Source organism: Mastigoproctus giganteus, chromosome 6 (assembly GCF_048544385.1).
Source record: "Mastigoproctus giganteus isolate SK-2022 chromosome 6, ASM4854438v1, whole genome shotgun sequence".
Classification (NCBI taxonomy): domain Eukaryota; kingdom Metazoa; phylum Arthropoda; class Arachnida; order Uropygi; family Thelyphonidae; genus Mastigoproctus; species Mastigoproctus giganteus.
Window position 1 is genome coordinate 174,915,954 of NC_143580.1, and position 15,431 is coordinate 174,931,384.

The window sequence follows — 15,431 nt, forward strand, 5'->3', positions numbered from 1 at the left end:
ATCATCACTTCATTCCTATTGAGGCAAGACAGATTCGTGTTTGCAGAGTATCAAATGACACACCATCATCATTTGTAGCTCATGTAGATCAGACTAGTGAAACCAATATTCAATATGTACCAATTGTTAATTTATAACCTGGCCAATATACTGCCTGTATTTATGACAATAATTGGTGGATTGGAAATATTTGTGAAATTTCATTTGAAGTACATGATGTATTGGCAAATTTCATGCATCCTCATGGAGCAGCTTGCTCATTTCACTGGTCTGCTAGACAAGATGTCTGCTGGATTCCTGAACAACAAATTATTGCTAATCTTCCAGCTCCAAAAACAACAACAATGGGACGACAATAGAATTTTCCTGAAGTAGTAATATCAACCATCAATGAAAATTCCAGTCCATTACAAAGCATATCTTCACACTCACTTGCTTATTTCAAATTGTATTTTGTTTGAAATAAATTTTGTTGCAGTTATGACTTCTTTCAAGCTTAGAAACCAATAGAACATCATCTTTATGCTTGGAATCCTGAATAAAGACCTTTCAGGCTTGGGAAATTCCACTAAAGAAACCCATGCAAATTTATTTTCTTGCCATTTGCACCCCCATTGAAAAAATACAGACCTTTTTTGTGTATTGGCAATATATTCTTTCTCCTTAAACTAAAGGGCAGAGTAACTGCAGAAAATTTCAATCTTGTAAATGCAATAGTTCTGACTCTATTGAGATGTGAAACTTCACCATCAAATAAGTATGCAAATATTATGTGGAAAATATAAAATGTTTAAGGCCATTTTTTAAGCCATAAGTAGCAAGACACAAAACACACAAACCATGATCCTTGTAGCTGAAACTATTCTTTCCAGTGGTGCAAAAATGAGAGAATTGATGGTGTCCCACATTAAGATATTTACCCGTTAAGATAGGTCAAATTTGACTTCCAAATTTTGAGTCAATCTTTGAAGGAAATTATCTCAGCCAGAAAACAAGTATAACAGCCGATATTTAGTTAGGCTGAATTCATGCAGTTGGTAAGTGGAATGTCCAAAAAATAAGGTACCAAAGGTTTTTATTTCAAAGGTATGACTTTCAAAACTCTCGCTGAAATTTGTTGCGACAAATTTTTGGTGCCAGTTTTAGACCGCATTGTAAAAAATGTGAAGATTTTTGAGCCTGGACACAAAATGTTTTGCATTCTCTGCCAAAAGATAACTAGGTATACCAAGTTTCATAGCACTACCTCTCAATGTTGTGCAAGAGTAACACTTAAAACTCTGAAATTTTTTTTTTTTTTATTCCGCATTAACAAAAGTGACCTCCACAAAAATGGTGCTGGTGCCTCAAGCATACTATATTTTGAACTGAATTTTTGCACAGCTTCATTTGAAACCTGTTTAAACATCTACACCAAGTTTCAACAAAATTGAAGATGGTCGAGCAGGGACCATTTTCAAAATTAGGCCACTTATCATGGAATCACCCAAAGCAAAATTGAGAGTAGGAGTGTGTTATAGGCCTAGTGACTCTGATGAGTATAATAAACAACTGTACAGAGAACAGTGGGCCAGTTGATCAACACTCTGATCAACAGTGGGCCAGTTGATCAGAGTGTCTTATAATGGGGGATTTTAATTTCCAGATATTGACTGGAATTTGTGGGTTGTTCACTCACACACTAGCAAGGCTTTTGTGGATTTATTGGATGATTCTTTTCTACAGCAGCATGTTCGGTAGGAACATGCTGCTGTAGAAAAGTTATACTCTTGATCTGATTATCAGTAGTGATCCTTTGTGCAGGACAGGAATACAGTTAAGAATCTGCAGAAAAAGGAACCACTAGATGGCAGTGATCACAGTGTGCTGAAGTGGGATTTACTCAAAGAGGTAACTACCATCAGGGGTAAAGGGACGGTTTTTACTTTCATAAAGGTGACTACAGTGGTCTGAGACAGTATTTAAATTCTATACTGTGGGACCAACTGATGATGTTACCAACGGCAAATTCAAAATGGGAAGCATTCAGAGAATTAACTTTGGAAGCTACTAGACTTTTCATACCAACTAAGAAATATTGTTCTAGGTTTAGGCGTAATGGATGTCAGATGAACTAACAAGACATGTGGCAAAGAAGAAAATTGCATGGGATACATAAAAATTAACAGGTGACACGGAAGTCTATGAGAGATAAAAGCTGGTCTGTAACCAAGTCACAAAGGAGGTTAGGCAGGCAAAGGCAGATTATGAACAGTTTCGGCAAAGGATGCAAAGAAAAACAGCAAAGAGTTCTTTACTTATGTAAACTCTAGAAGGAAGGGGATGAATCAGATTGGTCCACTTGATATCAACAGTTCTACTGTTAATGATCCTGCTCAGGTAGCTAACAAACTAAATGAGTATTTTCACACAGGAGGAGTTATTCAGGGAGGGGAATGCCAGAGGTCAATTATACTCTGGCAGATAGCAGCTTGTTGATTTTGTAATAACTGAGTGCAAAGTGGAGGAGAAATTGTTGATGATAAACATAAGAAAGGCATCTTGGGTGGATAGGATCTATCCAGTTATATTAAAGGAGGCAGCAAAGGAAGTAAGCAAACCCTTAGCTATAATTATGAGAGCTTCCTTGGACTCAGGGGACCGGAGATGTGCAAATGTGAACTCAATTCACAAAGGAGGATCAAAGGGCGACACAAGTAATTACAGGCCTGTTAGTTTAACTTCTGTTCCAGGGAAATTAATGGAATACTGATTAAAGAAGCACTGCAGGATCATCTAGGCAAGACTTTAGTTATAGTTCAGACACAGCATGGGTTTGTTAAGGGGAAGTTTTGTCTGATCAATTTTATTGGATACTATCATGTGGTCACAAAGGAACTGGATGCAAAGAATAATTTTGATATCAGATATTTGGATCTTAGAAAGGCTTTTGATACTACTGCACATGGAAGACTGCTGCACAAATTGGAGCAGTGTGGCATTGGAGGCAAACTGCTGCTATGGATAAAAGGATGTTTGAGTGGGAGAAGACAGAGAGTGGTAATCAATGGACACTACTCTTCATGGACTAATGTTATTAGTGGAGTTATCCAGGGTTCAGTGTTGGGTCCATTGTTGTTTTCTCTATTTATTAATGATATTGAGGATGGTATATCAGCCTTAATGTCCAAGTTTGCAGATAATACGAAGGTAAGGTCGGCAGGGTTGTTAATGACAGTACGATGCTGCAAGAGGATCTAGAAAAGTTGAGCAGATGGGCTGAGAGGTGGCAACTGAAGTTTAATATTGACGAATGTAAAGTACTGCATGTGGGAAGCAGTAACCCCAAAGTAATGTATCACCTGTGTGGTACTACACTGACAGTGGTAGAGAATGAAAAGGACCTGGGGGTAACTGTGCAGGCAGATATGAAGTTTTCTCAGCAGTGCAGATGGTCTGCAAGAGTAGCTCATGGTGTCTCGTCAATGATATACAGGAATTTTTCTAGCAGGGATAAGGAAGTGATTATCCCCTTGTCAAAGGAAGTGGTCAGGCCACACCTTGAGTACTGGGATACAAGTCTGCAGGCCTCATTCTAAGAAGGATGTAGAGCTGCTGAGAACAAAGTATTGCTCTTATGAAGAAAGGCTTAATTTTTGCAAATTACAGTGTTTGGAATGGAGACTAGGCACCTGCAAGGTGATCTGATTGAGGTGTATAAAGCCTTGAATGGTTTGAGAATGGTGATGGGATTCTCCATTTCTAGATCCTAGACCTCTTGCTCAGAATTATCACCTGAGAGGGCATAAATTCAAACTGAGGAAAGAGAGTTGTAGGATAGATGTGCAGAAGTTTGCCTTTAGCCAGCGGGTGATTGATTGCTGGAACAAATTTTCATCTGTCGTTGTAGAAGTTGACAGCTTAAATAGATTCAAGGCAAAACTAGACAAGCATTTGGAGCAAGTGTATGGGTGAAACGAGAAGGTTTTTTTTGTTTTTGTTTTTTGGATGATGCCATATAAGCTTGCTTTCTTGCATCATGTGCCTTATTAACCAAGTTCACTATAAGTTAAATGCTTGGTTGATGCCTGTTTTCTACATCAGCATGTTAGAGAGGAAACATGAGAAAGCAATCACTTGATCTGATTATTACCAGTGACTCCTCATCTATTAAGAATATGCAAAAGAACCATTTAAGGGCTTTTGCTTTTCTAAACATGACTAGAAATGTCTTAGGCAGTTTTTAAATTATATTCAGAAGGACCTACTGTTGATGTCACCAACAGCAAATTATAAACAAGAAGTATTCAGAGAAATAATCACAGAAGCTACTAGGCTTTTTATACCAATATACTGTTCAAAGATTAGACTCAAATGGATGTCAGATGAACTGATAAGACTCATGGGAGAGAAGAAAATATATATGGGATGCATTTAAATTATCAGGTGATACAGAAGCCTAGAGTTAATATGCACTAGTTTGCAATAAAATCACAAAGGAGGTTAGGCAAGCTAAGGCAGATTATGAGAAATCTCTTGTAAATAATGCAAAGAAAAGCAGCAAAGACTTCTATACTTATGCAAACTCTAGAAGAAAGAGGATGAATCAGATTGGTTCACCTGATATTGAGGATTCGACTGTTGCTCAGGTGGCTGACAAACTGAATGAGTAATTTGCATCTACATTCACACGAGGAATTCTGGGGGAAGTGGAGGCCAGAAGCTTATCAAACTGTAACAGGGAGCTAAATGAATTTGTAATATTGAGAGTGCAGTGGAGGAGAAATTGTTGAAGTTAAACATAAGGCATTCTTTATAACTCTGAAAATTTCACCTTCATTTATTTTTCTAACACGTCTCAGATGCTTATAAACCCTAATCAGGTCCCCTCTAAGGTGCCTAATTGACAAGCTCTGTAGCCCACAATTGAAGTCTTTCCTTGTACAATTTATCCTTTTTGTCAATCTTACAATGAGAGTTGACCAGCTTTGGACCTCTCAAGAAGCTCAATGTATTTTTTTTGATGAATCTTCATATTTGGAGACCTCATAAAAAAAAAATACTCAGTATTCCAATTGCAATCTTTCAATTGACTTAAAAGTATTTCAAGTGTAATCTTAGAAAGGACTTATATAGTGAGTTTATAACCTCCCTATCTCTATAGGCTATTTGTTCAATAAATCATTGATAGGACACCATGGGCTTTCCTGGCTGCCTAGTTACACTGCTCAGAGAACTTCATATCCAACCACATATATATATTTATATCCTTTTGCTTCCTCTACTGCTGCACACTGCTCGTTTTGGAGCATTAGACATATAACTTTTGTTATTTCCCTTTTTCTGCTTATTTTGCTTCTTAACTGTCATATATTCCTACTATATATATATATACATACTGTATATATATATATATATATATATATATACATACTGTATATATAATAAGTATAAAAATATGTCGTTTGCACCTGAGTGCACCAAGCAGCAGCAAAATATACAAAAGTTTATATATATGAGGCAAAGTTAATAAGTCTGATGAAAAGTGCAAAGATGGATGTGTAAATTACACAAAATGCCAGAACTAATAGGAGAAGGATAGCAGAAATTGGAGATGTTGAAGATATAAAAAAGAGTACAAGAATATGAATATTCTATAAGATATAATGAATTAAGCAAAATTATAGGCTGAATTGGATAGCCAATTAGAGAGCTGGGAACTTTAAAGCCAACAACTATTATATTAATATAAAAATGGAGTAATAGTGAGCATTAGAAAAGGGTGGGAAATTTTGGTTATAAGTTAAAGAAATGGGTAGAGAAATTATAAAATGAAAATCATATGTTTACTAAAAATAAAATATTGATACATAATCAGGTATTTCATCAGGCGGCTACACCGGATCATGTATCAAAAACTACATTTCTATATCTGTTCCTGTCCATACCTGTGGAATAAAAGCAAATTTAAGAATAAAACTAAATGAGAGCAAATGGGTGGGGAGTAAAGCAGTAGACCTTCCACAAAAATATGGATAAGGTAGTATCAATGCACTGTATGTTGTAGAACGAAATAAATTAAAGTAAATTAAGAAGTAAGATGATAATACAATTAAAAAGTGCTTACAGTGCAAAAGCCAACTTACACAATAATCTCTCATGAGAGACTGATTCAAATGCTTGCTAAAATCCAAATAAACTATGTTGAAATTGTTCCCAACACTTTGCATTTTAAGCACTTATTTCCCAAAGGGGTACATGTTGTTTTCTGTATTTATCAATGATATTGATGAGAGTATGTTAGGCTTAATGTCCAAGTCTGCAGACAATATGAAGGTTGGTAGGGTTGTTGTTGCAGTAGTGTACTGTTGACAGTACACTACTGCAAAATGAGCTAGAAAAGTTGAGCACATGGGCTGAGAGGTGGCAACTGAAGTTTAACATTGCCAAATGCAAGGTACTGCATATGGGTAGCAGTAACCCCAGAGTAACATATCAACTGTGTGGTACTGCACTCAGAGTAGTGGAGAATGAAAAAGACCTGGGGGTAATTGTGCAGTCAGATATGAAGTTTTCTGAGGAGTGCAGACAGTAGCTCATGATGTCATATCAATGATATATAGGAATTTTGCTAGCAGGGATAAGGAGGTGATTATCCCCTTGCATAAGGCAATGGTCAGCACACACACCTTGAGTACTGCATACAGGTCTGGAGGCCAAATTTTAGGAAAGATATTGAGCTACTAGAACGAGTACAGAAAAGGACAACAAGATTAGTGAATGGAACAATGGATTGCTGTTACCAAGATACACTTATATATGTGCATATAATAAATTTTATGTTTAAAACAACTCAACTTTATTCTTATGTTCTGCAAATTGTAGCATCTGGAGACTAGGCACCTGTGAGGTGATATCATTGAGGTGTACAAGGCCTTGAATGGTTTGAGCAAGCTCAATGCTGATGGGATTCTTCACCTGAGAGGGCATAAATTGAAATTGAGGAAAGACAGTTGTAGAATAGATGCGCAGAAATTTGCCTTTAGCCAGTGGGTAGTTGATTGCTGGAACAAACTTTGATCTGTCTTTGTGGAAATTGACAGCTTAAATAAATTCAAGGCTGAACTAGACAACATTTGTAGTGAATGGATAGATGAAACAGGAAGGGTTTTTTTTTTCTTTTTTGTCTGATGCTATATAAGCTTGCTTTTTTGCATCATATGCCTCTACCAATGCCAAAAGTTTGGGTAAAAATTATCTCCTGTGGAATTTCTTATAGTTCTCTGTAATTTTAGCATCTTACAGAAATTAAAATCAAGGCATGACTGAGTAATAAGTTTCTGAAAGGCTTGGCTTTGGACTTAGTCCAGGCTCATATGAAGTTCAGAGAAATGCAGTAAAATTTAATTAACTTGGAGCACATGTGTTTGGGTAAAAATTCCTGTGAATCTTGAAAACAGTACCACTTTGAGACATGTTCACAAGTCCTCCCCACTTTTAGGTAACTTTCAACGAATATTTATATAACATAGAGAAGGTTTCTTGAGTTTCCTTGTGAATGTCTGTGAAAATTTGCATAAAAACATTTCTGTTGCTTTTTTTTTTTTTTTTTTTGTGAAGACTATACAATTAATTTTATTGTATAGTCCCCACAAATTGTAATTAATTTTATTTTTTAAAATATTTTTGTAATGCTTGTTGTGTACATCTTTTATATTTCTTTGTACTTTTAAAATTTTCCTACCTCTTAATGCCTACTTCTTCTTATCTCATATGTATTAGAAAAGAGCTGGGTTAATGCCTACCATGTACATATTTTGGATTTACAGCTTCCTGGCTAAACACATTTATATGCACGGTAATTTTTTTACTACAGGCGTAAGCCAAGTTTTCACGAGTATATTGACGGTTCAGAAAGCTCTCCATCATAATCAACAACTTCATAGTTTGAAGGAACACAATTTAAAACCACTGTAAAATTTTAAAAAAATCCAAGATCTAAATCGTGTTTGCGAATAAACATTGCAAGGCAATATTGTGCAAGCAAATCGTATGCGAATTTCAAACACAATTTACATGTAAGGAAAATTTCAGTACAGAGAGGAAAATGGCCAATCTCAAAACAGCAAGTTGCAAAAAGGAGGGGTATTGCAATTTTTTCGCAGATGAAAACTGTTGCTTGAAATAATGCATTACGCACGTATAGACCAGCATAAGATATGCTACTACTCAGTGAGTATAAATCCACAAAGAATTTCAAATTTGCACGTTCACATATTTTTCTTGGGTTTTTTTTTTTTTTTTTTTGTGCCTGTCATTGTTTTCATCCTATTAAAATGTAATTAGACAAGAAATAAATATTCAACCATTGTGAGACTTTACCATTGCATTAATTTTGCATTTCAAATGTCACAAGCGCAGAGGGCTATACAGTAGCAACATACCAAAGCAAAGAATAACGTGCCCTGGCGTTTACGTATTCTTCAACTGTATGCAGGATAGTTCCCAGCCCCAATTTTGTTTGGTTGCTAAATCTAGAGTTTTAAAGTATGTTCTAAAGTTCAAAAGTTTTTATAGTATAGCTAAGTTGCATAAAAAGGGGTTAAAATTACATATATATAATAGCAAAAAGTCATCATAGATTAATAGTTACTACATCAATAGAATTTAGATAATTATAGGTGTTCACAGGGAATTATGCAAATGATACTGTGCGTGCTAATTTGTAATTCTAAGGATCATCTCTGAGGAGAGTATGTGAAGCCAGTAAGAAAAAAAAAGGATTGTTTCTGAATGTGTGTAAAACTAAAATTGTGGTGATTGGTGATAATCTCGATTCCAGTAAAGTGAAGGTTAATGGGCAAGATATCGAATTGAAGAAGTTGATGAATTTGATTACTTAGGGTAAAGAATAAATAAAAATAGTGACTGCTCAAACGATGTAAAGAGACGACAGGCAATTGCTAAAACGTTGATCGCTAATCTGATAAAATTATGGAGAGATCATGATCTGCTCCTAAAGACGAAGCTGAGAATCATTGATTCGTTAATTTTTCCAGTTGCCACTTATGGATGTGAAGGATGGAATCTGAAAAGAGTTGACAGGAATAAAATTGAGGCATTTGAAATGTGGTGTTCCAGGAGAATACTGCGTATTTCTTACTTGGATCGAAGAACAAATGAGTGGGTATTGAATAAAATTGGCAGGCCTAAAATTCTTCTTCATATTATCAACAAAAGAAAACTCAAGTTTTTTGGTTATATAATAAGAAGGGAAAACTTTCTGTTGGAGAATATAATGGAAGGAAAAACCGAGGGGAAGAGATGCAGAGGAAGACCTACAACTAGGTGGAAGGATGGGTTCAGTGAACTTCTGGGCATGACACTTTGCGATGCTGCTCGTATAGCATACGATCGATACAGTTGCAGCAATTTGTTGGTGGCCACAACAGCTCCTCAGGGAGCTCTGTGACTGGAAGAAGAAGAAGAACAGAGAATTATAAAAAAAAAAAGATTAATTATTGAGGGGCAGCTCATCAATAGTGGTTAATGTTCATAATAACAAACAAAAACGCTGTTTAATCTTAATAAATTTATTTAATATATATTTTTATTAGATGGGACAGTTCTCTTTCTTTCTTCCTCTTCTCTTTTTCAGCTGTTTTAAGCCGCCTACTCATCGTTATTGTTATTGGATTTTAGGCCATGTTTCACCATGTATATTGTCTGTGAATACGTGTTCTGATGTTGATTTTCTGTTTTGCTGGACAAAAAAAAAACCAGAGTTTCTGGGAGAAAAAATCGTGCTGCCCTCGACTGAGACAGTCTGATTCAACCACGTTGTGAAAAAGACCCAGAAAAATTCCTTCCGTCATCGACGGACTTCTCACCAAGGTGTTACATTGACTTTTATCTGGGCATCAGTGTTATGCTGCGCTGCACTTTACTGTTCTGAATTACCTAAAATGCTCTAAGTTCCAGAAATGGTTTGGATGTTGCTAAATTAAAGCATGTCCCAGTACACACCAATGAACTTGTGGTTACAATGGAGCTGGATGCAAAAAATAATTTTGATATCATATATTTGGATTTCAGGGAAGCTTTTGACACTGTTGCGCATGGAAGACATTTGTACAAATTGGAGCAGAATGGTATTAAGGGTAAGTTGCTACAATGGATAAAAGGATGGTTGAGTGGAAGCAGACAGAGGGTGGTAATTAATCGGTGCTGCTCTTCGTGGACTAATGTTATTAGTGGTGTTCCACAGGGTTCAGTGTTGGGTCTTCTATTGTTTTGTATATTTATTATTATTATTATTATTATTATTATTAGCCATAAGGTGCAAGAGCCTGAGGCTTATGCTGCACCAGCCAATAAAAAATCCTGTGTTACCATGAGAGAGAGAGATGAAGGTATATCAGGCTTAGGGTCGAAGTTTGCAGATGATACAAAGGTTAACAGGATTGTTAATGATAGTAATGGCAGTGTGCTACTGCAACAGGATCTAGATAATTTGGGCAGATGGGCTAAGAAGTGGCAAATGAAGTTTAACCTTGACAAATGCAAAGTACTGCGTATGGGTAGAAGTAACCCCAGAGAAGCATACCAACTGTGTGGTACTACACTTAAGGTGGTAGAAAATGAAAAGGACCTGGGAGTAATTGTGCAGTCAGATATGAAGTTTTCTGAGCAATACAGACAGGCTGCCAGAGCAGGAAATGGGGTTCTGTCAATGATATACAGGAATTTCGCTAGCAGGGAAAAGGAGGTGATTGTCCCTCTGTATAAGGCAATGGTCGGGCCACGCCTTGAGTACTGCGTACAGGTCTGGAGGCCTCATTTTAGGAAGGATATAGATTTACTTGAGCGTGTACAGAGAAGGGCAACAAGATTGGTGAGGGGAATGAAGGGATCCTCTTACCAAGAGAGGCTTAAGTTCTGCAAATTTCAGTGGCTGGAGACTAGACACCTGCGTGGTGATCTGATTGATGTATATAAGGCCTTGAATGGGTTGAGCATGCTGAATCCTGATGGGATCCTTCCACTTGTTCATATTACGAACCTAAGGGGGCATAAATTCAAATTAAGAAAAGACAGATGTAGAATAGATGTGCAGATATTTGCCTTTAGCCAGCAGGTGGTTAATTTCTGGAAAAAACTTCCATCTCTTGTTGTGGAAGTTGATAGGTTAAATAAATTTAAGGAGGAACTGGACAGGTATTTGGAGGGAATGGTGTGATTTTTTTTTTTTTTTTTTTTTGGCTGATGCTGCGTGAGCTCATACACTTGCTTTCTTGCATCACATGCCAATACTACTACTACTACTTATATGATTGTCTAGTGGTTTTTTGATGGGACAATGATCTCTGTGCCCTTAATATCTATTCATATATTGTTGATTGTTCAACAATATGTTCACGTTCTATTCATATATTGCACATTGAATAGACAATGATCTATTCACATGCCCTAAAGATCTGTTCATATTCAGCGTCGTGGTAAATAGAACTTGCAGCTTGATCAGCATTGTGTTTTTCACTCCAGGACCCTATCTATTATAGTCAGAACTTGGAATGCCGCAAATTATGGTTCCGTTACTATAAATCTTGTGCTAAGGATAACGTGTAGCTAGAGAATGGGTCGGAGGCAAGGATACTTAAACAAAACATAATTTATTTGTTACTACATTCACAAAGATAATTGATATATACAGGACAGAATATCTTTTTCTCACACTAACATAAATAGAAATGACACTTTACACTGTGCTGCCACTTTATTAGGTACACCAACCTAGTAGCGTGTTGAGCCTCCTTCAAAACAGCCTGAATTTGTCTAGTCATGGATTGAACAAGATGCTGAAAAGGTTATGCAGGAATGCAGTACCGTGCAGACATGAGTGGGTCACGCAGTTAGTTGAGATTCGACTGAGGTTTAGGCCTGCAGCGAATAGCCCTTTCCAGCTCATCCCAAAAATGTTCAATAGGATTGAGATCCTGGGATTGAGCGTGCCACTGCAGCAAATAAATGTCATTGTCATGTTGCTAGAACCATTCCATAGTTATCCTGGCTTTGTGCACTGGCACATGGAGGCATTTGGTTAGCAACGATGTTTAGGTAAGATGTGATATTCAGACATGAATCTATTGGAATTAATGGAACCAACGTGTGCGAAGAAAACGTTCCCCACACCATAATTATAGTCGTCGTCTAACAGTTCGGTTCCGTGGATTCATGTTGTTTTCGCCAAATTCTGAGCCTTCCATCAACATGATGCACCTGGAACTTCGACTCTTCAGACCAAGTAACTGTTTTCCAATACTCGTTAGTCCAGTGCAGGTGTTGCTGTGCCCACAGGAGGAGTGCTCTCTTGTTCTTCATCGACAACAAATGTACGCTATGTGGCTTTCGGCGGTTGTAGCCCATTCGCGACAAAATGCTGCGATTAGTGGTCCGTTGCAATATTTTGTTTTGCGTACCAAGGTTGCATTCTGACGTGATGTGCAACATTGTGGCCCATCTGTTTGCTTGTACAATTCTAGCCATCCTCTGACCTCTCTCATCACCAAGTAATTTTCTTCCAAGATGCTTTGTCCAGCCTGTCTTGTACCTAATAAAGTGGCAGCACAGTGTATGTCTCTAGCTGGTAATATGGATTTAGTGATATGTTTGTCATCTTTCTGGTCTTCCTGTGGTATCTTTCTAGTACTCTAGTTTACAATCCTCATCTTATAAGAGTACTATGAAAAATATTTTCATTTCTAGCACTTTCACTTACTTGCTAGAAGCATTCATTCCTCAAGTTGCCCTATACTTTTGCCGCTACCTGTACGACTAAAAGAGATAGCGTCACTTCGACGGAGCTTAGCGTTTTGCTTTCGTTTTCAATCGCCCCAGGCGATGCGACCGCTGAAATATTACACCACTATTAGTCGGTCGATGATGTCACGCTGTTCTCCTGTGTAACGGGAGCGTCGAACACGTAATGTCCCATGAGCGGTGTAGGCAGGAAGGCGACGATGATTATAAGAGCAGAATTAGACATCAAGACACAGCATGTCTTGAGTAATCAGAACTCTATAACCACATTAATATAACATATCATTTTTAGGCGTCAAATCCCACGAGTTAGCAGTCACAAGGGTAGTGCTTTTCCCCACATTTGTTCATGTGTGAGATCAGTCACAGGTCATGAGAAATTTCAGTTAGGGAGAAGCAGAGATATATATATATATTGGAAGGGGTAAGCAAAAACACATTAACTTTGGGTGAGACATGACAGGAAGATGAGAGCAGTGAGAGTCTTGGCCGATTTTTGTCATTGTGTGAAGAAGAAGAAGTAAAATAATAATTGCTAGAAAAAGATGAGAAGAGAGCTGTAATGAACGTCTGGTACAGAACTTCCCACCCCCACCGAGGCGGTGCAGAGTTTATTCAGGTAAGTCAACCCTTATTGTTTAATAGCAAACTGTACTAAATTGCCCAAAGCCGAACCCACCATCTGCACACATTTTAATGCATTTATAAGACATCTCTCCTCACATTTATATATGTAGACCCAGACAATTGTTGTGCCATTTTTTTACTACTTAGTTTTAACAGATAATGTGACTTATCACCTAGTTGTCAACAATACTAATTACACTATTAAGTTAATATAGTTCCCTGTTCTAGTATTGAACAGTTCTATGTTATGACAAACACCAATCATTTTGTACTTGCTGGAGAATTAGTGGAAAAGCCACATGAAGAACTTTACAAAACTATAATAATGCTAACAGCAAGATAATGCTTGATTCAGTTAATTTACCTAACAATCACATACCAATTAATCTAAACTATGTACCAGTTCTATTGTACTCATTTGTATACCTATATGTTTAATAAACCTTGTTTTGTTTGTTTACTATTTTGCATCCTGACCATTCCATCTAGTTACACACAATTCACTGAACAATTTTTTTAAAGGACCATTAATTGCGGTCACTCCGAGGTCCCCTATCTAAAAGGTACCTCTGGGTGAAATCACAACGCGATCCTTGATGCTGCGAGCTTACTCACTGTGACATGCTGAGTGAAACTTGAGGGCGCAGGATTTATTGTCCTAATTTAACTGCTAGAAGGTCATATTGAAACCCAGGTTTTCAGGATACACATAGTGGCATGCGGTCTTGCTGGAAGCTGAATGATCCACGAGTACATTGATAGGCAAGCGCACAAAACGACGGAAAACCCCTGTGGAACAGTACACAGGTATATACATACAGGTATTGTATTAAAACGTTGTGCGACAATCTGGGTTTCTGGAATCACATTAACACTAATAGATTAACTAAGGCCTTACATAGCAGAGTGGTCAGGAGTGAGAGTACATAGCATGCGTTCCATGAGTGGATTGGGGTTCAAGCGCGTGACTACTAAATACGATAAATATTTGTAATTACGATTTATTGTAAACTCTACTGACTTGGTTGTCATGCCGGAGTATAAACAGAATTTTTTTTTTTTTTTTAGACAAGTTAGACTCTAATTCGTAAGTGATGTATCATGAAGTAATACATCAGTAGAAGTGCTAATGAGGAGGGATGCTTATGTACTAATAAAAGAGGGTAAAAGTAAGTAAAACTTACCAATATAATAGATGTTTCCAGTCCAACTATCTGGTGCGATAACTGTATAACTCTCATCCTATTAAGACTTACTGGCAGCTTCAGCTGGGAGATCTTTGGACAGAGTAAGCAGTTTCGTCTTCTTTACTCTGAGAAGTAGGGTTTTGACATGGAGATGATCCTCACATTCAGAAAAAACAAGACAAGGATTGGCAAAGGGCAAAAGAAGCAGCAATCTTGTTAGGAGAAACGGTTGCTTTAAGATTCTGGGCCAGTCTTCCATCCGTCTGGAACTTTTTCTCCAATCTTCGAAGCTCTCTACTAGAACTGCACTGATTTTCTCCTTTGTTCTAAGCTACCACGTCCTTTGTCTCACCTGAGCATAAATAATTCCCCCCCCCCTACACTTTTCATGCACCCATTGGTCCGGAGCTCGTCTTCGTTGGGGTACTAAATTTCCAGGGCTGATATCTGGGGACCAAAGTACAAAAAAAAAAAAAAAGAATTACATCAATGTGAAAATTAAACTCATATTTTATCGGTGAGGGTTCCGGATCTCTCAATTCGGAAATCTAATTCCTGCAAAAGGAAATGCCCAACACAATTTACTCTGCAGTTATTAGATTACCCCTTAAATTGTTTTCAATTGTCATAACTACTTCTTATCTGATGAAGATAATCAGGTACCACTTTGTTATCTCAATTTTCCGTCTCCCAAGCTGGTCAGAAACTGATCAAGTAACAGCATCTCACTGTGCTGTGACCCAGCTAATAATAATGGTGGAACTGCAACATAATTACTGACCTTACTCAATGTGATGCCAGAGAGACGTGTGCTCTAGT

The 15,431-nt window shown here is 37.3% G+C and overlaps 1 protein-coding gene across 4 annotated transcripts in view; it reads right to left on the reverse strand.

Annotated features, from left to right (window-relative positions):
• The window catches only part of LOC150084764 (ATP synthase subunit s, mitochondrial), a 104,571-nt gene extending 95,960 nt beyond the window's left edge, over nucleotides 1-8,611 (reverse strand). Inside the window, exon 1 of one of the 4 annotated variants that reach the window (XM_090375521.1) lies at nucleotides 8,424-8,611. Coding sequence is in view for 2 of the 4 variants with exons in the window: in XM_090375517.1 (XP_090231643.1) it covers nucleotides 7,785-7,793 (9 nt within the window). In the remaining 2 variants the exon portion in view is untranslated. The other 3 variants (XM_090375518.1, XM_090375517.1, XM_090375519.1) reach the window with 3 other exon arrangements.
• Nucleotides 8,612-15,431: the final 6,820 nt, after the last annotated feature.